Source organism: Mixophyes fleayi, chromosome 6 (genome assembly GCF_038048845.1).
Source record: "Mixophyes fleayi isolate aMixFle1 chromosome 6, aMixFle1.hap1, whole genome shotgun sequence".
Classification (NCBI taxonomy): Eukaryota; Metazoa; Chordata; class Amphibia; order Anura; family Limnodynastidae; genus Mixophyes; species Mixophyes fleayi.
In genome coordinates, this window is record NC_134407.1 from 142,210,232 (window position 1) to 142,236,444 (window position 26,213).

Sequence of the window (26,213 nt, forward strand, 5' to 3'; positions counted from 1 at the left end):
TTTCCAGAATCCGCACATATCTCACACAAGACACTGCTAAAACCTTAATTCATGCACTAATCATCTCCCGCATTGACTATTGCAATTCCCTCCTTACTGGTCTTCCCAAAAACAGACTCAAACCCCTAAAATCTATTTTGCATGCTTCGGCAAGACTGATTTTCCTTGCAAATAGCTATTCCTCTGTTGAATCACTCTGTATGTCTCTACACTGGCTGCCTGTCTTCTACCGAATCCAATATAAAATACTTTTACTAACCTACAAGGCCATCAACAAAGCTGCACCAACATACATCTCCTCTCTTGTCTCAAAATATCTCCCAACTCGGCAACTCCGTTCTGCAAAAGATCTGCGTCTCTCATCCACCCTCATTACATCCTCCCATTCCCGGTTACAGGACTTTTTTCGGGCTGCACCCACTCTATGGAACTCTCTCCCTCGCACAATAAGACTCTCCTCTGTTCTACAAACTTTCAAGCGTTCTCTGAAAACCTACCTATTCAGACAAGCGTATAATATTCCTCAACCACCATCTTAACCTCACTACCTTTAGCCTGTTACACAATTTCACACAAGACAACTACCCCCGGACCAACATTATTGTGTGACAGGATCATTTAGCTTATGAGTCACCCTACCTTTGCAGTCTGGCTGGGCCAAGATGCAAAATGTATACTTAACCTCATGTGTCAATCTCCCATTGTCCCATAGATTGTAAGCTTGCGAGCAGGGCCTTCTCACCTCTTTGTCTGTTTTACCCAGTTTGTTTATTAGTTTATTACATTTGTCCCCAATTGTAAAGCGCTACGGAATATGTTGGCGCTATATAAATAACTGATGATGATGATGATGCTTATCTGCCTCCTCATTCCCTTCACTCCTACCTCTTAACTGCCTGGTCATTCCCTTCATTCCTATCACTTACCTGCCTCCTAATTCCCTTCAATCCTACTGCTTACCTGCCTCCTCAATCCCTTCCCTCCTACCTGCCTCCTCATTCCGTTCACTCCTACCACTTACCTGCTTCCTTATTCCCTTTACTCCTAGAGCTTATCTGACTCCTCATTCCCATCACTCCAACCTCTTACCTGCCTCCTCACTCCTACTGCTTACCTGCACCATTCCCTTCCCTCCTATCTGCCTCCTCATTCCCCTCACTCCTACCCTTTACCTGCCCCCTCATTCCCTTCATTCCTACCCACTTATTCCCTTTACTCCTACTTTCCTCATTCCCTTCAAACCCCCACACCCTTTAGTGTTTCATTTCATTCACTGCCTTCTTTACCTCCCTTCACTCCTTCCTGTTTTCATGCCTATATATCTTTTCTACTGCCACTTTAGCAGCCTCATCAGCCATATTTTTAACCCCCATTTACCTGCCTCAACCCTCTTTATCAGTTTCATTAAATCAACCCCCCTGTACCCAACTGATTTCCTTAACCCCTTCCTATTCTCTTCACCACCTTCTTTACCTAATTCACTCCCTTCCTTCACCTGCTTCATTCCCTTCTCTTGCCCAATTCCTCGCCTTTTATCTGCCTCATTCCCTTCACCCCTTCCTCTATACCAGCCTAATTTCACTTTCTGCTCCCTCTTTACAGGCTTCAATATTTTTAACTCCCTCTTTACTTCACTCATTCCTCTCAATTCATCTTACCTGCCTCATTCCCTTCACTTTCCCTTTACATGCCTCATTCTCTTTACTCCTCCCTCATTCCTAATATAACACCCACGTTTTGCCTGCACCTCCCAGACACCAACGTTTCCCATCACTGCTGCCTTAATAAAATAGCTCACAATTCTCCCACCCCCGGGGCATCCTAGTGCGCGCGCCGGATTCCCTCACTTCCGGGGGCGCGCTTTCTGCGGACCTATGTGACGTCACAATCTGGGTCGCGCACGCACCGCCCCCTCTGCGTCTGACTGAGGAGACGTGATTATACTGAACCGACCGGGACCGGGGAGAGGTGAGATCACCGGGAGACAGAGGGGGTAGGCCACCAGGGAGGGGATGCTAGGTGATGGGCCGAAAGGCTGGGGAGGAGGGAGGTTACTATATATAGTAATCAGCCATATTCTCCATTGATTTTCATCTCTGTATTTCTAAATATCTGTATCATGCATAAACTATGAATACACTAATTACAGTCATCTGTCACCTAGTTCTTAGTATGCAGCCTAATGTGTGCTTACTGCTGCACACACACCATTATAAATCAGCTGCATGTATGCTTTCCCATATCTACCAAGACAGATGCTTTATATGTATGACTGCTGTAGTTGACATATAGGTATTAGCATTTTCTGCTACCTGGTCATAAACGATGAATGTATGATATATTGACTAAATGCAATACCCTTCATCTTCAACATTTATATATTGCCAGCAGGGCCAGACTGGCGTATGGCACTTCTGGCAAATGCCAGATGGGCCAACGGCTAGTTGGGCTGATCCAGCCGGCAGCATGCTCGCCCAAGCAGCTCGGCGGACGGAGTTTCAATGATGAGCGGCCATGTGATTTTTAATCACATGGGACAGCACCTGTCACGCGGTGCGTGTACCATGTGATTACTTGTATCGGCCGCACATCACTGAAACTCTGTCCGCCGAGCAACGCACAAGGAGGTAACAAGGTAAGTGTATGGCCGCCAGCCATGTTCATAGTGAGTGTGTATGTTCATACAGTGTGCGTGTGGGGCCATGTTCATACAGTGTGTGTGTAGTATTTTCATATAGTGTGCGTATGTGCGCGCAGTATTTTCATGTGTACGAGGGAAGATAGGATCTTAATATAGTGTGGGTGGTAGGCTATTTAATGGTTGAGTGTAGGTGGGGGCTAAATATTTAAGCTGAGGTGAAGGAACCTTTATTTAATGCTGGGGTGGTTTAAGGCTATCAATTGAATATGGGGCTGATTTTGGGGAGGAGGGCTATTTATTAAATGTGAATATGAATTATTGCCGGCGATGGTTGTGGAAAATGGCTATATTTATTAAACTTAAATGCTATTTAATTTGTTGCTAGGACTGTTTGGAGGGAGGGAAATATGTTTTGAGTAAATAGATATATTGTTAATTTTATGTTGGGGCTGGTTGGAGGGAAATAGGTCTACTTATTAAATGTGAATATTATTATTGTGGGGACGTTATAAAATGTGAGTGCTATTGTTTTAACACCGGGGCTGGTTGGAGTTTTCTAAATCTTATGTACCCATTTTTATTTTTAAAAAATAGGGCATCCAATATTCCAGGATCAAGACAAGAAGGAACTGAACTAAAGAAAGCAGCTTCTACAAGTGGTGAAAGTGACCAAGACAGGTAGAAGAGAGCAGGACAGTCTGCCAACTATCCTGAATTTGGTGGGGCAGTCTTGAATTTGGTTGACTGTCTCAGTCAGGATTTGGTCCGACTGCACGGACAGTTGGGAGTTATGTCCTGTTTCACAATGTACTGCTTGTGAATGCAGACCTGTGTGCTTCTAACAGTAGTGCACACAGTATTGCCTGTGTATTTGTCTAAAATGATAACCATGTTACATAATAGGAGCCCTGCTGTCTTAAATACCCTGGACCCCCTGAGCCTTAATCCACCTCTGGTTAGGGGAAGGGAACTGATAGCTGTTCCAGTTCCCAGACAGGGCACAGCCTGCAGAGCAAGCCAAGGAGCTCTAAGTATCACAAGATTTGGTAATTTCGTGAGACAAAGAGCTTCCCTGCTCACTCTACAGGAAGTTCCAACCCTTATGGATGTCAACAGCACCAGAAACATAGATAAGTACAATAGGCTAGGGGTGTCCTAATATGCCTGGGGGATGGCGTGATGTGGCTGGGAGGGCGTGATAAATGTAATGTTTTATTATAGTGTATGTACCAATGCCCCATGTTGGTCACACCCACAACACAATGTGGTCACTCCCTTTTCGGCACAGCCACTGCACGGTGTCACACAGTTTCTTTTCTGCTGGAAGTGAGGTGGGCCTGTGTAAATGCCAGGGCTGATTTTTAGTCCCAGTCCGCCCTGAGTGCCAGTAGATTCTGTAGTGCTTTACAGTATACCCTTGTGTAGATTGTATTCATAAATCCAGTGTACACAGTGATTTGAATGGAGCTGAGAAGTCTGTTGTATGAGTGGTATGGTATTGTTACTGTACAAGTACAAATGCCACCCACTTGGTGGCACCTATGAAACTTCAGAGCTGTCCAATAGACAGTGGTACTATTCAATATGTGGTGTCTGATCATTGAAGCTGGCAGAAAGTAAAACTTTATTTCACTGGTATTTACAGTATCCAATTAGCAGATTCTTGTGTAAAATTACACATTTTATTTGCTTCCTGTAGATTGTGCTTTCCCTGACATACTTGTTGAAATGTGAATTGGTGACAAAATTAGTCATCTTATAGAAAACTGGGGAATTACTGCATAGCATTTAATTAATCACGTTGTTGTTAAAAAGACATCAGTAGAAACTCATCAGACTTCTAGGATCTCTTTAACGGTGCTGTGTACTTACACCGTTGCTATCCACTTATATAAATAGCTTATTGTAATTGGGTCAATTTCAGGAAGTGATGTGAAGTGAACTGGAATTGTGATATCACTTCCTGTAAACTTGGCACTTTGATGCAGACAATGGTAATATGTTCTTTAGCATCTGCAATAGAACACCATACTCTTCATTGTACAAATTTCATTGCTGATTATTGATCTTCTCATATTCGTGTTTTACTGATGAACCCTTTAATTTTCGTTCATTTTTCGTGACACCTTTCAGTTGCTGTTTTTGTGAAGTGCATTTATTTATGAAACAAGTATTTGACATAGATAGCGGAATCTCTCCAGAGTTTTCTTTTTGGCAAGTTTCATGATAATTGCTTATGTTCAACTATGCTTCTTATTATAACCGTATTATTTCTGGAAATGATAGGTGTTAGAATCTGCTACAACTTGCAATGCAGATTTAGGCAACCCAACAAGGTGTTTTGAGGACCCAGAAAATTCTTCTATTGTTACACTGGTGATGATCACATGCATACAGTGGATGTAAAAAGTCTACACAATCTTGAAATTGCAGACGTATTTTATTTAAAGTCTGAAATCAAGATAAATCATGTCAAACCTTTTTCCATCTTTAATGAGAGCTGCAAAGCAACATAATTTAAGTGAAAAATAGAAAATATGAAACCAGGGTATTGTAGGTTTTTTAAGTGTGCACACCCTTTCATAATGAGACTGTAGCTGTGTTCAGATTTAGCCAATCACATTCAAAATTATTTTCAGAGTTAATCACAATCACTTTTATATCTGACAGGTGCATGTGAATTAACCCAAATGACTTTCAGCTTACATGTAGGGTCTCCTTCTAGTTTTCTTGGTTGCATCCCAGTGGGATAGCCGTGGTCTGCCAAGGAGCTTGCAAAACCCCTTCGGGATCTCATTGTTGAAAGGTGCTAAGCAGGAGAGGGATATAAAAAATGTTTCAAATGCTTTACGTCTATCATGGAACACTGGGAAGACCATCATCAATAAGTGGAGAAGATGTGGCACAACCGGGACATTGCCAAGATCATGACATCCCTCCAAAGTTGATGACTGGAAATGGCAAAAAAGTAATCGGGGAGGTAACCAAGCGGCCTACGGCAACATTAAAGGAGCTGCCGGAATTTCTGTCAGGAACTGGTCACAACCATCTCCTGTATTCTGCATATATCTGGGCGGTAGGGTAGCAAGATGGAAGCGATTTCTCTCAAATTGAACATCCAAGCCTGTGTAAATTTTGTCAACAAATGCATTCAATTACCTCAAACAAAGTTGGAAAATGTCTAAGACCAAGACTGAACTTGTTGGCCTTGATTCTAAGGGATATGTTTGTCGCAAAGATAAAATAGCTCATCACCCAAAAATCACCATACTAAGCATGGTGGTGGCTGCATCATGCTTTGGGGCTGCTTCTCTTCTGCTGGGTCATGGCCTAATCGGGATTGAGGGCGTAAAGAATAGCTCTAAATATCAAGATATTTTGGCACACAACCTGCTGGCCTCTGTTAGGAAGATGAAGAGGAATGTCACTTTTCAAAATGATAACTATTCAAAACGCACATCCAAGTCAAGGAATAGCTTCAGCTAAGGAAGACCAAGGCCTTGGAATAGCTTATTCAGAGTCCAGAACTCAGCCAGAATTGCAAAGTACAGATGTACGAAGTTGATAGACTTCAAAAAGACTCACTACTATAATAAAAGTAATAGATGCTTCCACAAAGTATTAGTTTAGTGGTGTCCACACTTATGCAACTGAGGTATTGTAGGGTTTTCCTAAAAATTGTCCTTGGGCGCTGCGGAATTAGTGGCGCTATATAAATAAATGATGATGATGATTCATTAAGGAGAGCAAAGCAAGAAAGAGAGTAAATTTACTCCTGGACAAAATCATGTTACAATGCAAGGGGTGCAAATTAGTTTATTTTTTTTCATGTATGGAAAATACTAGTTGCTTTTACATGTGCACAAGTACATGATAGTTTTTAGTTTTACACTGAAATTTAAAGTTGATCTAGGACATGGCCTGCCCCAACTATAACTCTGTCCTCACATTATAAATTTAACTCCCCCTCCAATATAACAAGGTTTTGCCAAGGTGCAAAGTTTTTTTTGTTTTTGTTTTTTTTTTCCTTTCTTTAATGAATCTGGTCCTTTGTGTTTTCACTTGAATTTTGTTGGTCTGGCATGAATGTTGGTTTCAGGCTTTACTTGATAGACACCTGCAATTTCAGTAAGGGTGTGTAGACTTTTTGTATCCTGTTGCTACTTTTTTAATTGGCTTTCATACCCTCTGCACTGCCGTTGCCGCTCGCGCCTGCACCCTCTGCACTGCCGTTGCCGCTCGCGCCTGCACCCTCTGCACTGCCGTTGCCGCTCGCGCCTGCACCCTTTGCACTGCCTCTTAAACTGTTTCACATACATGCCTATGCTCTGCACTCCCAAGTAAGTCATTCAGCACTTTTTTGCCTAACCATAACATGATTGTTAAAAATGCAAACTTCTCTTTTTCCACTCTGTTCGTTCATGTGACTTGCCTGCAGACCGTCCACACTGCTCCTTTCACAAACATACAGGATGTCATCTGAACATTACTCGGCAGGAGCAGCATGACACACACCTCTTGCTTATGGCTTATGTCACTCCTTTCTCCAGTCATAGCCAAACTTAAGAGCTAATTCTTGTCAGCAGTCACTTGGTTGATTGTCATCAGACACAGTGCTCTGTCTTGTCACATTCCCTGCAGGATATACACAGATTTGTCATGTGTTCTTGAAGGCTAGCTTACACTTTTTACCCTTTTGCTGTGACAGTTTATACATTTTTCTTCCACATATTTTTCTTAATGTAATTGTGCAAATCAATCACCCCCCTCTGTGGCTGGATTGTGAAAATATGGAGTGGGCTGAACATAATGCATTAATTTCTTGAATATATGTTTACCAATGGTCTGATAGTCATTGTAACAATGTATTTGAAAAAATTAATTCTTGGTTCTCTATTTTAGTGTTTTAAAATAGGGTTCACAAACAAGTCACCCAGCAACAATTGTATGCATACATTAAACTAAATGCTATTCTTATCAAATCAAGGAAGATTGAAATTGAAGATTGAGATGCAGTGGATAGGTTGGGTGAAATGGGGGTGGGTTCAATTGTAAAGAATTAAGATTTCCGAGGATTATGTTTAGTAATCACCATAGAAGTTTTTCACGTTCAAAAGGCTGTAGCTACTATGGGCAAAAATGTACATATTCTCCATTTTTGGTATGGGCAATGTGGGGGCAGGCTGGCGAGCACCCCGGAGTAAAGCACCTCTGGGATGGGAGCAATAAGACACCACTCCTCTAAGTAGCCTACATATTAGGAAAAGCCAAACTAAATCGACCTGTCATCTAAGGACTTTGTCAAATGCCTCTAGCCTCATTCTATATACTATAGTTTCACCCCCTTGTTCTGAATGTACCTACATTTGAGACTATTAATCCATCTATCCCCAAAAAAACTTAACAATGTTTACTTTAGTCTAAAAAGGTTTTTTTATACTCTATGAATAAGAACTTTAAGTGCATGTCTTACCCACACAGGATGTAAACCACACTGAATGATGGCCAAAGTCTATTCTTACTGTAATATCATAGGGATTGTGTATGTATATGTGTATGTGTGTGTGTGTGTATATATATATATATATATATATATATATATATATATATATATGTATATGTGATATATATATATGTGTGTGTATGTGTATATATATGTGTGTATATATATGTGTGTGTGTGTGTGTGTATATATATATATATATATATATATATATATATATATATATATATATATATATATATATATATATTTATATATATATACACACACACACACATCCAAGAGCCCATGAACTCTAGAAGGCAACGTGCTCTTTTGAGGAAATGTCCCTTAATAGGGTGTTGGGCTACCATGTGTGGTCAGTACAGCCTGTATGCACAAAGGCATTGAGTCTGCCAATTCTTGGAATGGTGCAGGAGTGTTCCAGCATCATTTGTCAACAAGAAAGTCACTCAACTGATACCTGGTTGATGGTGGTAGAAAATACCATCTCATTGTTTCCAGAATATCCCATTAATGTTCGTTTGGGTTCAGATCTGGTAACAGAGTAGGCCATGGAATATAGATAACATCAATGTCTGTTCATTAAACCATTGGATAACCACACATACTCTATGAGTGGGGCATTGTCATCTTAGAAGTCACCTCTCCAGCCAGGAAATAAATGCCCTGAAGATGATCACTCAGCACCATTAAGTAACTGTTAGTATTTGTCCTCTAAGGGAATGAATGCAGCCAAACCATGGCAGGAAGTATGGTTCGCTAACATTTCTGTACCACAAGAATTCACTATTGGAGACAAGCACTCAGGGCTGTAGATTTCTTTAGGTTGGTGCCATACATGCACTCATCTGTTGTTGATGACATGGTGAAGGATGATTCATATGAACATATCATCTTCCTCCACTGCTTGGTAGTCCATCGCCTGTGCTTTTTGCACCAATGCACTTATAAAGTTGCAATGCTAGGTGTGATGAACCGTTTATACACTGCAGCTCAATTAAAATATCCTGCTCTTTGGAGTATTAGCTTCTGCCCATTGCCAATTATGTTTTGGTTTTTTTTTGGTTTTTTTGGGTTTTTTTTTGCTGATATCCTTAGACACTTTTGCTTGTGAAACATTAAGAAATTGAAGTTCATACCAAGCACTTCTTTTCAAAGTCACTAGCATTTTTAGACATAATCCTCAGCATATTATGATGTTATTTGCTTAATTAACATGAGTCATATCTCGCTTTCAATAGGCTTGATGTCCCAGGTGTTTCTATGTGGAATTTTCCCATATTTCTTTCATCATGAAATCTGAAATGATTTGTCATTTCATACCACTGATCAAAATAAAATTATCTGTAATGTCATTAAAGAAACTCTAAAGCTATTGTTCAATGCAAACAATAATTAATTACGTAAGTATTCACTCACTCTCACCCCCTCGATATAGTACTTGGTAGAAGCCTCTTTAGCTTTATTTACCACTGTACACTGGTTCTGGACACTGAAATTTTCACCACTTTTCTTTATAGTATTGCTCGAGTTCCATTCGGTTGAATTGGGAACTGTTTGTTAAAAAAAACAAACAATAAAACCCACAATTTTCAAATCAGAAAAAAATCTCTATGGTATTAAGTGCTGTACTTTAACTGGGCCATTCCAAGATATTGGGTCATTGTCCTGCTGCAATAAAAAAAATCTTCATCGAGTCTCCGGACTGCAGCAGGTAACCTCCCAGATTTGTCTATATACTGTTCCATTCAGTCTCTGAAGCAGAGAAGCATCACCATAGCCTAATTCTCCCACCATTGTTTCTTATGTAAGGACAGTGTTCCTGGGCTGATGCATAGTGTTAGACCGCAGTTTATTTAGTTGCCAGCACTTGTCAGTTGCTGTTTTTATTTGTAATAGTAGTTTTTTTTGTATTTCAGTATTTTGTGTTTATCAGTGGTAGGAATTCTCAAATTAATCCATTTTGATTACATGACATAGGAAGACACACTTACTAATTTTCCTATCTGTGTATGCCTCTGTGTGTATATCTATAAAAGGTTAAGTCAACCTGGAGAGACATAGGTTGACTAGATTTAATCTGTGGGGTCATTTGTTAGTCTGGTGAATTTTTCCTATGTTAAACCTAATGGATGGTCTGTTTTGTTATTATATAGTATTCAAGTCTTTTTTTTTTTCTTTTTTTAACATGTCTTGGAGTGTGCAGACTTATATTATATGTACAGACCCATAGTAAAAAAAAACAAACCGGCAAGAAATAGTTACTGTGGACGTGTTGATTTCATGATCGTGTCTTCTCTGTAGGTTGATGCTTTTGTATATTTGTGTATGTATTGCATGTGTGTCTATATACACTTTTTACATGATATCAGTATGTAATGTATAGCCTATTAAGTATGTGTATGGTTATATCTTTAATAATATATTATATATATATATATATATATATATATATATATATATATATATATATATATATATATATATATTTATTTTTTTATTTTTAAATCCACTTTTTATATGTGTATGTAGGCATGGACATAACTACCATAAGTGCAGGGGGCGCAGCCACTATGGGCCCAAAGCTGAGGTCTTTGATATGGCTGCATGTTCCTTATTAAAGCGAGTTTTGCATAATTGGGCGGTACATGATGGCTCTAACCAGATTTTTGCTTTGAGGGCGTTTAAATGTATAGTCCCTTTGCTGTGTAGATCATTTGACTGATCAAAGTTGGTATGAACTGAGCTCTGTCAGTGGACCATGCGCTTATCTCTTTCTTGTCTGTGATCAAATCAGTATTTGATTAACCACTCCTCTGCTAGGTGCATAATTCATAGTGGGATGTTCTGTGCAATTGCTTTGACACCACATTGATTTCAAACAGGGGAGGGTACCTAGTGTTTTGTCTTCTCTTTCACATACTCATGTAAAATAGCGTGGACTGAGACATGCATCCTGGCACAATACTGAGCCTTGTTAGATGCTTTTCTCGCCAAGTAATCCTTTAAGGCTCATTCACACTTTAAGCTTTCCTCGTCGCATTTTTTTTCTTTGATTCTGTCTATAAGATGGGGTTTTTTTTTTTGTTTGTTTTTTGTGTAAATTCATGTACTCTGATAAAAAATAAGCTACAAACAGGGCTGTCTTTTTATAAAGATGTAAAAATGTTATTTTTCAGCCCACGGGACTTCAGGGCACCATTAGACTTCCCTGTAATAGAGCTTCTATTTCAGCCACGTGGTGTTCAAGGAAGACAAGGTCCCCCATTTCAATGGATTTTTTTTTTCTAGTAGTAATATGTGGTCTGAAATTGTAAGCAAAAATAGTAACCATATAAGAATAGCTTTAGTCCTAATTATCCTTTAACCAATTCCTATATTAACATTTAAGTCTTCATTCAGGCCTACGACCTAAATGCAACTTAGCTGAAACCCTAAAACGGTCCTGTTCTAATATGATGTTATATACTTGAATGTAAGAAATATAAGGAGCCCCTCACTCAACATAATTTGTACCACTGAAATCATAAACAAAAAGAGACTCTTGTCTTATTCTGTCTCTTTGGAGAAAACTTGATAAAATCTTCTTTTGCTATTCAGTTACAAATTACTTGTTTTTCACCAAGGAATATGTAGATACTTTAACAAAGAGTTAACTGTTTGGTAGGGTGCAGCAACTGTGTTGCAACACAGTAAAAACAACTAATTTGATCTGTCAGCTGAGATCTCCAGCTTTAAGGAAATGAAACATGTTGTGTTTTTTTTACAGTGGTGTTCCCTTTTAGGGACAATGTATATAATGGGCCTGCATACTGTGGTTTCACAGATGGAGCACAAAATGAGCTTTATAATGCAACATGTATCTGTATGGAAAGGAACCGTGTTCTGATACAGCTTTCCTATATTTGTATGACGTGCCAATACAACATCTAGATTTCTGATAAATTAATTTTTTATGGAAGCTACACATTATAAGATCTGCAAATGAGGCTATTGGAGACATTTGCACAATCAGGTTGAAATGTAACAGCTTATGCAGAGGCATGCATGCTTTGGTTTACAGCTGCAATTTGCCTTTATAACCTATAGGACAAAGCATGATTTAGTAGTGGCATGAGGAGTTAAGCTGACTGTGCTGATCCTGCCATTCTGCAAAATCCATGTCTGTGGCCACACACTTACCTGGCCAGATTGCGGCGAGATCTTTTGGAGCCAAGGAACTAGATCACTACCAGTTTAATTTTGGGAAGGTTACCCCTTTTGCTTTTGTGTGCTACTGGCCAGGAAAAGGATGGTACTATCAGGGAAATGCAAGTCACTAGCTTATGTTAAAAGGCTATTATGGGAAGGTATAAATAGGCAACTTTGCTATATGTTTCAGACTTTTGTCTCAGCTCCACAGCAACCTTTGCAGAGGTGGCCTGCAGCCTAGAGGGGGGACTCCAGAGACCACACACAGAGCAACTTCTGCAATATAGTCCATGTCAGGACTCAACATTTTTATTTTATTTTTAAGAATCTAGGAGCCAGCATGAAAATTTAGGTAGTAAAACCCTTTTACAAATAGCCCCTACCCTCTTTACAGCTGGCTCACACCTCTTGCAGACATTATGCCCAAATCGATCCCCATAATAACCCTTCTCTAACTCCTTCTCCATTTCATCTCACTAGTCTATCTACATCCTGTATACTCCCTCTCACTCCTCAAGCCTATTCCCCTCCCCTATAAACATTGCCCACTCAATACCCTCCTTCTTCCTGTTGCCCTCCCCTTCTCATAATCTCACTGTCAGTATGACCCCTTCTTCACTGTCACAGTCCTGTTCACCTCCTCATTATAAAACTGCCCCATGATTATAATTATAATTTTCCTTATAGTCATCATTAAACCTTGCATCAGTCATTATTAACACCTCCATTCTGCATCATTATTAACCCTCAGTTACCTGCCTTAGTATCACCAGCCCCTCACCCTTACTCAGTACTGTGCTACTCCTTTGCATTTCCCGCTGAGTATTTCCATGGCATTGTGGAGCCTGAGTCCACTTGGTCAGAGAGGAAAAAGGCCATTTCAAATTTGGCACAGAATGCCAGGTTGTGTGCAGAGCATTCTGGGGCTTTATTAGATTCCGGTGCCGATGGTTGTGAACAACTTTGGCCCGAACTTTCTCAAACCCTGTTCTGATATTCATTACTTTCTCTTATGGAGAAATTGGAAGCTTTCTCTGAGCTTATGAGTCAGTACACTAAAGTCTCCACTTGTAAGTAGCAAAACCTAAAAAAAAAACTTGCCGACCAAGTAACACGTGGTATTGTACCATCTCTTTTTTTTTTTTTTTTTTTTTTTTTTTATTGGGTGGTGACTTAATAGCATTAAAAGCACAAGGGAAACGTATGGCAATGCAGTAGTGTATCCCAACTCTGTGTTGCTCATCGACTGTTTAATAGCTGAACATGCTGCACTGCAGACTGTTGGTTTTGCATGTAGCAGCAGAACAGTGATCCGTTACTATTGCCTGTGAGGGACAAGCCTGGAGACTATGGATTATCTTTGAACGGTCTCTTGTTTTAACCCTGTAGTTGCTGTTAATCCTGTGAGCCTGTGGCTGTTATTTCACACAAGTTGCATATTCAAAAAGTATATTTAAAGTGACTCTACAAATAGTATACATGGCGTTTTTAACTCTTCTCTAGATAACCTTCAGATTAATGCATTAATCCTTGCTGCAAAAGAGCCACAGTCAAGCCCTTGACTATAAATATAGTTTAGGATTTGCAGCATCTCTATCCCATGTTGAGCTCTTTATCATTATTGCTTTAGGTTAAATGTTGGCTTGTTTACACCTAGGACCCTACAGACCAACATTTAGACTATGCTGAGCAGCAGATGGTTGGGAGGAGGGGCTGGCTGCAGGATGTACTACAAAGGACTCTTCCTGAGGGGATTTAGCTCCCAGTATGAGGACAGTATGGGTGTTACCTTGTCTCTCTGGCAGATTTCTTATCACTGCTTGCTGTCCATTCCCCTCATGGTACTGCTACCCACGCCAGGTGCAAGTGCAGGATTTCTAGAGAGGGGTTTACAAAAGCTGGATTATGGAAAACAAATACACTTGGTGCTATTATAATAGAATAGAAACGTACAATGTGTGTGTATGTATAACATATGTTAATCAAAACAAAGGAACGAGGCATAAAGTAAGCTGAACTTTAATGTAAAAAGAAACACCATAATAGCAGCCTCCTTTAAATCCATTTTGACCATCTTATCAAATTAATATAAATGTAAATGATTACAAATCTACAAAATGAATACCAATCTCCCCTCACATCCAATTAAGTAAATAAATAAAAAATTACAATTAGTGTTACCTAATGCTTCACATCACTTTGAGCAGCCAGTAAACTGCACTTGAGCTTAGGTAGCTTATATTAATTGTATTTTCTTTTTTCCTAAAATCATGCTAGAGCCAATATGTAAGTAAGAACATTAACAGTGGTCATTTTGTTGAAGTCAGAGTTCGTTAAAACATAGGCAGATCCCTACTACAATGACTCTTAGGGGGGTATTCAGTGGTTCGGCTTGACGGCCGAAAAAAAACTATTACCGTTACGGTAAAATTGCGCTTAAAAACTGTTCATACGGTAATTTACTCGCTCAGGGAGCTGCGAGCTGAAATTCAGCGAGTAATTACCGTATTATAATAGTAATTATAATAGTAATAGTTTTAGAGCGCTCGTTTTTCGGCCGTCAAGCCGAACAACTGAATACCCCCCTTAGACTGTAGACAAATTGTTATAGCTTTTTTAAATGCATACTAACTGAGAGGTTCTTAGAAGCTGTTTACCTCCTTCTAAACCACATAAATGTTGGGATTAGAGTGTGTGTATGGGGTGGGGGTTCTGGTCAAGATAATATATACAGTTTATTTCCAGTCTTTTCTTGGCCAGGCCTTGCTCCTAATAATGTCATCCGAATACCTTGCCACTAGGCCACACCCCAAGATATTTTATTGTTTTATTATTTATTTATAAGGTGCCACAAATTCCATAGCAATGGACAATTGCACAGAAACAGATAGGACATAACTAATACAGTAAGCAAAATCACAAATACATGAAGCAACTACTCATAAGTAGCATCTGAGTAAAACTATAGGGAATTCCACAGAATTTTTCAAAAGATATGACCAGACATACAAGGGAGACGGACATGAGACATTAGGTAGAGAGGACCCTGCCTGTGAGAGCTTACACACTACATAAGTTTGACAAGAGCTCTGGGAGGTAATTAAAGGATCATGAGGGGAAAGAGAACTCTAATAATGGCAACAGTACTGAATGGTGAGCTTGGCAAGCCGGCTTACAAGCACTGCCATAGAAACGTAAAGTCCTGTAACACTTTTTTTTTATAGGTTTGTTGTTTTTTTTTTTATAAAAAATACATTTTTATTTAATATTTATATAAGACAAATAAAATAAAACCAATAAATAGAAACGGATATTGCAAATATCAAGCAATGTTCAGAACAAAAGACGTAGTACTGTGCAGTTGTATACAGAAAAGGAGACCCTAAGCAACTCGTGTAGCATAAAGTATAAATGTAGTTTTATATAGTTACCAATACTTGAGAGAGTAAGACCATATATTGCATACAGACATGAGAAGGTTTGTGGTTAGTCTGTGGAGGGGAAAGCCAGTTGGACGATTGTTACAGAAGCCAAGCCAAGTGCATGAACAAAGACTTTTTTTTTTGGGTGGGGGGGGGGGGGTTAGCATAGTGAAAAACCCTCACGTGACACCACCTTAAAGTTAGAGAGGTCCCCACTTCAGGTTTTGGGGAAGGTCTCCTCCAATAAGCAGGGATGATGTTTGATTTTATGAATGAGCTGGGTAGCTTTTTTAGTAGATGTAGTCTATAGTGATTTAGGTATTTCAAAAATATTGTTTATATAGTGCCATCATATTACACAGTGCTGTACAGACAGTATTTGTCATTTACATCAGTCCCTGCCTCATTGGAGATTAGTCTAAATTCCATAACATACACATACCATACCGGCCATTGTAGTCAACAACCAATTAACCTACAAGTCTGTTTTTAGGTGTGGGAGGACACCGGCACCTGGAAGAAGCCCACGTACACACAGGGTGAACATACAAATGCCACACAGATAGGGCCCAGTATGGGATATACAGCCAGTATGATCTGTGGAGTTTTAGTTCTCAGTTTCCTACACTTCAGTAAACAAACTGATATTGAGAACAGAGGCTGAACCTGTGTCTTTTTCAGCCATGCAGAAGTTTGGGGCTGAAAACAGGAATTGCCAGTTACAAGTAATTGATTGACTACAAGTATGACTAAAGGAGGGGAAATACTAGTATCGCCAAATTCTGTGCGATAGATCAACACCCTTACAATTTCCAGGAATATTTTGTTACTGCACAGTTGAATCTATGCAGTCGGTGTACTCTATGTGGACATGATTGGAGTGTCATTTTGATGTGTTTTATGTATATCTTCCCCCCCCCCCCCCCCCCCCCCAAAAAAAAATAAAAAATTAAATTGATAGAGAATGATAGATACTGAGAATTTTAAGCAGCCTTCAGAATGAGTAGTTCTGTTCAGCTGTCCTTATACAGAATAAGTACAAAAACCGAGCATTTCATATCGCATGTAGAAGAAAATGGTTTTGTCTACAGTATGAGACACTGATGGGCAATGGGCTGCCCTCAGCTCCTTCTTGCTATATGCCCCAATAGTAATTTTCTCTGCTTTATGCCAGCCATCCTTTTATTCTCAGCTGCATGCCATACCAAGCATAATCTGTGGCCCCAGATCTTACTTAATTACAGCTGCGGTAGCAGGTGAAGCTCCATGGTCATAATGCAGATAATAAGGCTGAACTTAATGATGATTCCTGCTTACTTCCTTGAAACAATATAAGGAATCTTTAGGCAAGACCTCTTATGCACAAGTGTGCTGCAAAGTTTTGGTTTATTATTTCTATATGGTTCCACTTAAAGTACCATACCTCCCAACATTTGAAATTGGGGCAAAATAAGTCCTCTCCTGTTCCACACAATTTCCACCTACAAATAAGTAAATAAGATAAAACTCCGCCCAACTCTGGGTCACAGCCCTTTTGCAGTCTGCAAATCGGGATTTACCACCAAAATCAGGACAGTTGGGAGGAATACTTAAACATATGAGCATACATCCTCTATAACGGAGCACATTAAAAGCAACTTGTTGACAATTGAAAACCTCTATGTAAACCTCTATGATAGTGTTGTCTGTTCGAGCCTCGCATCTAACTTTCAAAATCTGGTCACAGTGAAACAGATTTGTTTGTTAAAGCTTGCAACCCTTGTTTATCTTGCACTACATTTATTGATGAGATTAAAGGAATATGTGGCTCTTTTGAAGGTTAGATGATTGCGCATTCGGCCTTTCAAGCGTATCATGCTGCCCTCATTAAACATTATGTTTAATTATTGTGAATTGCATACAGAACAAGAATGGGTACACAGAGTAAGAACAGATACTAAGGGCTAGATTTACTAAGCTGCGGGTTTGCAAATGTGGGGATGTTGCCTATAGCAACCAATCAGATTCTAGATGTCATTTTGTAGAAAGCAGTAAATAAATGAAAGCTAGAATCTGATTGGTTGCTATAGGCAACATCCCCACTTTTGCAAACCCGCAGCTTAGTAAATCTAGCCCTAAGAATTGTATCCAGGATACAGAACAAGAAGTCATACTGTCCATTAAAATAATCACATAATGCTGTACATGAGAAAAGGACCATTGGTTACTGAAAGTTTTCTGCTGTTACTCTAAAACTTTACACAACCTTACATCTGTAACAAATACCCTGGTCTTTGTAGATACAGGCCATGATAAAGCATATTAGTCTTGTCTATTCCATGTTAGATTAAATTGCATCAGTCACCTACATACTAGTGATATGGATTATTGTTTAAATTATAAATTGACTCATCTACACTCCTTGGTGTGGGGTTGAACATTCACTGCAATGCAGCCTTATCAGTTCAGTGTGCTTTAGTAATGTCTCTAATTCTTAGGGAATTGACAGGTTGAATGCAGATTTGTTTAGCCCAAAATATGTTTCTTTCCTGTGTGCTTCTGTGACGGCCACCTCCACTACATGAAGAGGACTTTTACATTAAATATTAACAATTTTACACATGAACAGTTAGTCTGGTCAAGGGCTTGTATTTTGTTGTCTTAACCCATTGAAAACCGTCTTTCAAGGTTTGACATAAGACTCTTTTCTCCATTCAGTAAAATAAGATGGCAGATCAGCGGCAACGTTCCCTCTCCACCTCTGGGGAGTCACTGTATCATGTCCTGGGACTGGACAAGAATGCCACGTCTGATGATATCAAAAGATGTTACCGGTGAGTTGGGACTAACCTACTGAGTACCTATTAATCCTCTGTTGTGAAGTAGCTCGGCTCTATCAAGAGGAGAGCACGCATTAAGAGCACGCATTACACCACTTTCCCTTCTGTCGGCTGTAGATTTAAAAATGTTTTGTTTTTTTTGCCTTGCATGTTGCAGGAAGCTAGCATTGAAATACCACCCAGATAAGAACCCAGACAATCCAGAGGCATCTGAGAAATTCAAGGAGATCAATAATGCACACGGTATCCTGACAGACTCCACAAAGAGAAACATCTATGACAAGTACGGGTCACTCGGCCTCTATGTGGCGGAACAGTTTGGGGAGGAGAATGTTAACACATACTTCGTTCTATCCAGCTGGTGGGCAAAGGTGAGTAATTGGAGATGGAAGGTGAGCTGAACTAGGTAAAGTAAGGATCATGCTACGTGGGCGATTCTTTCCTGAAGTCATAAGAGTGTAACCGGGGTTCAAGATTGTGTAAGATCAGTCTCTTAAGAATGTAACTCACAACCCTGTTTGTGTCCACCTGCATCTGTTGTGCTGTCCTGTAACTGAAGCAGTTGGAGCAAGTAACGAATTCTTCAATCAGTCAGTCTCATGATGCAGGCCCATAGGGGGACATGTGTTACTCTACATTCAGTTTGGACCTGTAGTTGCTTGTTGTGTGTCAAATTCGCCCAAGTAGCTGTAGTCAGAGTGGATGTTATGCTTTGGAGTGGAATGTGTTGACTAAAAGAATTGGCAGTGAGTAACTTGACATCCCAGGTCGTAATCTCAATGTCGATTTGTTGTTAACATCATCATCATTTATTTATACAGCACAACTAATTCCACAGCGCTGTACAGAAAACTCGCCCACATCAGTCCCTGCCCCATTGGAGCTTACAGTCTAAATTCCCTAACATACATTCATACACACAGACAGAGGGAGAGACTAGGGTCCATTGTTTTGATAGCGGCCAATTAACCTACTGGTATGATTTTGGATTGGATAACATAACTGGTTTCTGCTACAGGTGAAAGCTGAATGTAGTCATGGTTTTCTCCATTTAGTGGTTACCAAAGAATCAACAACGTGTCCTATTTAGGGTCTGTTTCTGTTGGTTAGTCCTCAAATAATAGACCCATGTAGAACTTTGGTGTTGATACTGTATCTCTTGGGGCAGAGAACAAAAAAGCAATAGGATCACCCTTTATTATTATTAATATTCCTTCTTTCTTGTGCTTCTCAGAATTGTTAATTAATTTTACCCCACTATATCTTGCCACTTCTCTGTCTACTCAAGTCACTGGAAGAGTACTAAAACCGGTGCCTTGTGCAACTTCAAAGCCCTCTGTCTCCCCAGGCTCTGTTCATGTTCTGCAAACAGTTATATTGGGGTTCTGTGCGTATCTAGGGGCATGATTTCTTATGCTCATGTCCTGTGCACTGTACTTGTACTAAGGTTCTGTATGTAACTAGGACCATTGTGACCTCTGGTTTTGTTTATGTTCTGCGGACAAATCATGTATTAGGTTACCTGTCTCCCTGGTCTCTGTCTATATGGGTACTATGTATATTGAGGTGCTGTGTAAATAACTAGGGTCACCTGTCTCCCCAGACTCTGTCTATGTGGGTACTATATATATTGGGGTGCTGTATATAACTAGGGTCATCTCTTTCCCCAGGCTCTGTCTATGTGGGTACTATATATATTGGGGTGCAGTATATAACTAGGGTCACCTGTCTCCCCAGGCTTTGTTCATGTTCTGTGGACTGATCACTGGATGTTACTGCTGCTGTTGTCTCTGCTGCTGCTGTAATTGCTGCTGTGGGAAGTGTAAACCGCGGCCTCACGAGGGCGAGGAGACCGACTTCTACGTGTCTCCTGAGGATTTGGAGGCACAGCTACAGTCTGATGAAAGGGGTAAGTGACGCTACTTAAAGTGCAAGCTATGTGGTCAAAGTGTATTGCCTCTTATTCCAGAATGCCAACGCATGCCCCTGTCCTTAGAGAGTATCAGCGCTCACTTTCCTCTTACTTTCTTCATCCATTCTACTTCTACACACATAAATTCACAAATATTCTCTCATTCTATCCTTGCCTCCACCTGCCCTTTTTGTCTTTCTTCAGACCAGCAAGATGGGGCAATATCCCCACAAAGGTGAAACCAATGGGCTACTGCAAGCAGGGAGAGAATGAGTGAACTGAAGCCTGGTTACAGACATGTTCTAAAAGAATGCACATGCAAAGTCTATACGCACACACATCCATCATCTTTGTACATAAACCCCAGCTCATGTACAGTACACACTCATCTCTCAGAATGTATGTTCATTTTTATGGCATATTTTCAATCCTAGTCTAGTGGAGCCGACCTTCATTTATTAGGGGACATTTTAAGTATAATCACCATCACTCAGTGAAGGCTGAGCCAATATTCTGGAGGCGTTTCAACTAGGCACTATATCACTGCGACACAAGGTAAATGTGTGCCTCATTCCTCAATAATGTCATTAGTTCTTGGTGAATTCATAGGCTGAATACTGGTTCAGGGCACAAAGTATCAGCCTCTACTCTGTGCAGATGTGGGTTTCACTTTGATCATATTGTCTGTGACAACAACTGGGCTACATGTATGGAGTTTGTATGTTCTCCCTGTGTTTGCGTGGGTTTCCTCCGGGTGCTCCGGTTTCCTCCCACACTCCAAAAACATACTGGTAGGTTAATTGGCTGCAATAAAAAAAAAAAAAAAAATTGACCCTAGTCTCTCTCTCTGTCTGTCTGTCTGTGTGTGAGTGCGTGTCTATAGTAGGGAATTTAGACTGTAAGCTCCAATGGGGCAGGGACTGATGTGAATGAGTTCTCTGTACAGCGCTGCGGAATTAGTGGCGCTATATAAATAAATGATGATGATGATGATGTATATATTCACAAATATTTCTGTAATGTATCTGAAACTCTGTAAGGCTGTGGTCATGGCAAGTCCTTTTGCCCTATGCACACCAGGCTTCCTTACTGTAGCTCTACTAACACAATAATACACCAGAAAATATTTTTCCACATTACTTAAAGCCCCAGGCCCTCTTCCCCATTAAGCATAACTGTACGGGCCCCATGCCAGGGACTACCGCAGTTTTGGAGCACTCATCATAAGTTAGTGCTGCTTCTCCTGGTGTTTACAACCCTGGAAAACTGAAATCCAAACCACTCTTTGTTAGTAAGTAACACAGACTCTGATTATGCAGAGAGGCTGTTTACATGTTGCTGTAAACACTAAATGTAATACTTTCATTGCAGATGCTGCTGATATCCCAGTGTTGGTACAACCCAGCTCAGCCACGGAGACCACACAACTTACCAGCGACTCCCATGCCAGCTACCACACCGATGCATTCAATTGAACGGGTGTAGGACCCCCCAGGTCACTAGGAATAGAGAGAAGGGGGGAGAACTGATCTGATCCTACAGCCCTCTGTGTAAACATGCCCCTGACCCCACATCTGACCAGCTATTATCTCATCCCCTCAGTACGGTGATTGAACATCCGGGGAGACCGGCGCATGCTCACCACTTTCCCTCCCTCCTACCCCACCCCCTCCCCTTCCACTCCTTCATGACAAAATATTTTTAATTTATTTTTATTTTGTTTATGTCTAGTTTTTAATGGGTATATTTTTGTATGGGGACCTGTTACTTCCGCACCCCTCCCTTTTCGCCCTTTCATGGTTCTGTCTTGGAACGTGCTGAATCCAGCCTTCCGTCAGTCTCTCCTATCCTTATTTAGGAGGATTGTGTATGTTGCGTTCCAGGTCAGGGTGACATGGGTAAAATATGATTCTGTTGTCACAATCACTTCCTGTTATTTAGTGATGTTTTTTTTTCCTTCATGTGTCTGGATAATCTCCCCTTAAGGTGAATTCTAATTATGTATGTGTCACATTGTAGTGCAAGTGCTTGTGATGAGTGTATGCAAGGGACGCTGCCTGATCTGCTGCTCTCTCCTGGCGCGGAAGGCATTTTATGGAGGCATACGGTTCAGCTGTTGTACTCTCTGCATTACTTTTCTGGGAACAATGCTGTATTAAGTGGCAGCGGAAATAGTGAAAAGGAATTTTCCTAGAATGTCATTGATTTAAAAAATATATATATTTTAAAGTTATTTCAAACCAATAGTATGATCATTGCTGGGTGACAAGTCACTTAAAAATCATTGCTGAAATTGTGCTTTGAAAAAATTTAATTCTTGGAGTGTATTACATTTTTGCTCTCTATAGTTGGTGCTGTATGCTAATTCAGTTTTGTGACTAACACTCTCATAATGAAACATAGAGCACCTTTACGCTGTGAGTAGGTGCTGCACCCCAATAATTAAGTTTTACTACACTCGTCAAAGGTTTTAAATAAATCTACTCTCAGTAAGGTGCACTCTTCTTTTAATACATAAAGATGAACCTGACAGCTTCTCCACACGTAAAAAATATGCACATTGCATTATTGTTCTTCTCCCTGTAGGAATTAAAGCTAATTTTCTAAAACAGAAATTTTAGAAGTTAAACATAAAAAGCAAAATATTACTTGCCTTCGTTCCAGCAATCCAGCCTATCTTGTCGTGGTCAAAGGAAGCTGCCCTTGCTTTTCCTGGACTGATCAAATACTCTCCTCATTCTAATACAGTTAGTGTGTTGCTCATTGACAGTATGTTGTCTGCAGTAGTGGGGGGACAGCTTGCCTTCTCCGCTGAAGATGTCAGAGAACCTGCTTGATCAGGTGGTTCACCCGAACACATGTAAGTAATATTTTGCATTTATGCTAACCTTAAGAGTGAGGAAGAGCTGTCCTCTGCATTTCCTCACTAGGAAGATTTTCTTGAATCAGCCTTTTTAGCTAGTGACACACTGGATTCCGTTATCGTGACACACTGGATTCCGTTATCCCCAGGGGGAAGGTTGTGACATGGAGGTATTCAATATATACACATCCCTCAGCCGCTAAACTGCAGGGGGCCTGGTGCAGTGACTGTATACTCGACTCTGCATATTGCTGGTAGTGTAGCCAGTGCCATATTTATTTGTATATAATGTCAGTAGTACTCTCCAGCGCTGTATTTATCTGTATATAGTGTCACTAGTGTACACAGCACTGTTTCTTTGTGCGTGTAGTGCTGGGAGTGTATTTGTCACTATGCCAAAGATGCAAATGGCCCTCTGCAGCTTGTCACAGGTCCTGGTGCTCCAAATGCAGTAACAATCTTATAATCATGCCACTGCACCTGGGAACCTCATCCTGTCGCTCTGAACGCAGAAGGCCTCTTATATAGGAAAACAACAAGTGTCTCTCTAGTATAGGAGCACTGCAAACTCCCTAGTGTCTACTAAAGGGACCATCAACATATATATAAGAGGATTTGGCCTATAGGCCATCATTTTATGGTTTTCCCACGCCCGTGGTATGTTAAGTCTGAGCCCAACACCACAAATAGGCTTCATACAAGTATTCAGAATGAACATGGACACGACCAGCATGGATAAGAGCAGCATGTCCTGGGCCTTGTGTTTATGTTCTGACCAACATTTACATCGTTCAGTGATCCCTGCTTGGAGGATTAGAATCTTGAATGATCCTTAGACCGAACATAGCACGAGTACAGGCAAATGCCTACTGTATGTATGTGAGCCCAAGAGCAATTGATCATTATATCTGAACCATGTGTCTCTCTCGTGTGTTTTAGTCTATGTTTATGATACAGTAAATTTCATTGGTGACCATTCAATCTTAAACTGTCAGGACAGACTCTGGCGGGGCTGGGGGGAGGAGGGGTCCATCCTCACTAGAGTAGATTTATAGAGAAATTTATGTTTAAAATGTATCATGTTTAATATCACTTTGGATAAACAAGGATTCTGTGCATTTACTGCCAATAATCTAGGTTAGTGAATCTTAATTGCATTTGTATGTAACCCCTTTACCCAGCTCATTGTTTAAAACTGGAGTTATGTTGGTCTGTCACAAGGTGGCATTGCTGTCTTAAAAGTGCTTTCCTTTTGAATTGACATCCTGGATGCACAGTTTCCTTTGCACTCCTGCCGTCCCTCTCCTGCTGGCGGCACCCCCATAGCCTTCCTTTAGAGAAGTTGTATGGCAGAGATAAGCGACATGATGCTCATCCACTCTGAGGCTGGAAGGGGATACTGGAACTTGTAGTTCACAACAACAATCATAGAGCCAAATTGTTGCCTAAGCCTGATCTTAGATTATACATGTCTTTATGATTTAAAGGACTACTAAATCTTTTGTAAAGGCTATACTTGAGGTTACTCTTTGATCATTAGGAAATATTTTCTCTGTACCCAGTATACTCCCTGACAGTAATTATATTGAAGGACAAATAAGATGACCTACAGCACCCTAAATGTGTATGGGGTGTCCTTTTTACATTTAGGGTATCAGGGTATGTTCATATACATGTAACTATTTTATAACCAAAATGTAAAAGATTTTGCCGATCAAACCCTTTTAATGTATTTACATGTGTCTATTGGGATGGAAGAGTAAAATCTGTAAAACATATTGTGGAATGATATTGGTATTAGACGGTACAGTATCTGTTGATTGATCAATAGTTTTTGAATGTTGTATTTTTCAGTCAGAATAGACCTGTTTTTAAATGAGCAGGGTTTACCGTGTATTTTATTAAACTGGATGAGGGACTGTAGGTTTCAAAATACAACATATGTTTAGACTTGCAGAACTCTCTTAAGGAACCAAACTGATATTTTTCATAATAGATCCACAACTATTCCACTGTACTTTTATTGAATGTTCCCTTACCCATGATTCCCCTTCTGTTTTTGAGGTACCACTACATTAAGCTTTTCGCTGTCCATAACCTGCCAGGAGTAAAACATTGCAAGGGTCAGCGTCCACGCACCTGTGTGTCTGGTTATTTGGGGGATGGGGACGGAGTGACACTGAGGTCCCTCTGAACATTTGCAGAGGCGAAATTTATGTTCTGTTTGTAGCATGTCATTATGTATGTTTGAATATTACTTAACGTGAAACAAAGCAAGAAGGATGTTAAGTTATCTGAACCACTACTGTAAAATAAATGTTTTGGTGCAGGAACCTTGCCACATGTCTTGTGTGTATTTTTATATTTACATTGCTTAAGGTTCGGATTGATACAGGTTTAAAAAAAAAAAATCTATAACTACCTCTGGTCTTCATAATAGGTGATCATTTAAATCTTATGTTATTACAAGCCTTTTAGTAAATGCTATATCCACAGAGACAGGATCTGATCTCACAGAAAGACTGCTCCTTTATCAGAGTTCATCAGTGTAGAGTAGGTTGATTTTCTGCTATGCATGTGATGCGCTTATTTGTCACTGTGCACATTGTGATTATGCACTTAAAACGCTCCCTAACTCTTACTTGGTTTCAGTCATAGCATATAATAATTATATTAACAGAAACTACAACTGATCTGTGAGATTTTTTATAAAGTGAGACTTGTACTATGTGATTTATGCTTTTTATTTGTTTACCATTCCTCTGGCTTTCAGAGTTGTGTTGCGTTCACACAGCAGTAAATGCATCTCAGACCAACAGTGCCATGGGTGCAGGGTAACCTTTCCAATATGCAGCCCCT

The 26,213-nt window shown here is 40.1% G+C and overlaps 1 protein-coding gene across 1 annotated transcript; it reads left to right on the plus strand.

The window, feature by feature from the left end:
- The first annotated feature begins 1,860 nt into the window (after window positions 1-1,860).
- On the plus strand, window positions 1,861-25,692 carry DNAJC5 (DnaJ heat shock protein family (Hsp40) member C5). The gene is made up of 5 exons (XM_075176649.1): window positions 1,861-1,968; window positions 18,458-18,573; window positions 18,737-18,950; window positions 20,317-20,488; window positions 21,863-25,692. Exons 2-5 carry the CDS (start codon window positions 18,467-18,469, stop codon window positions 21,964-21,966), a joined length of 597 nt encoding a protein of 198 aa, XP_075032750.1. The 5' UTR covers window positions 1,861-1,968; window positions 18,458-18,466; the 3' UTR covers window positions 21,967-25,692.
- The last annotated feature ends 521 nt before the right edge of the window (window positions 25,693-26,213 follow it).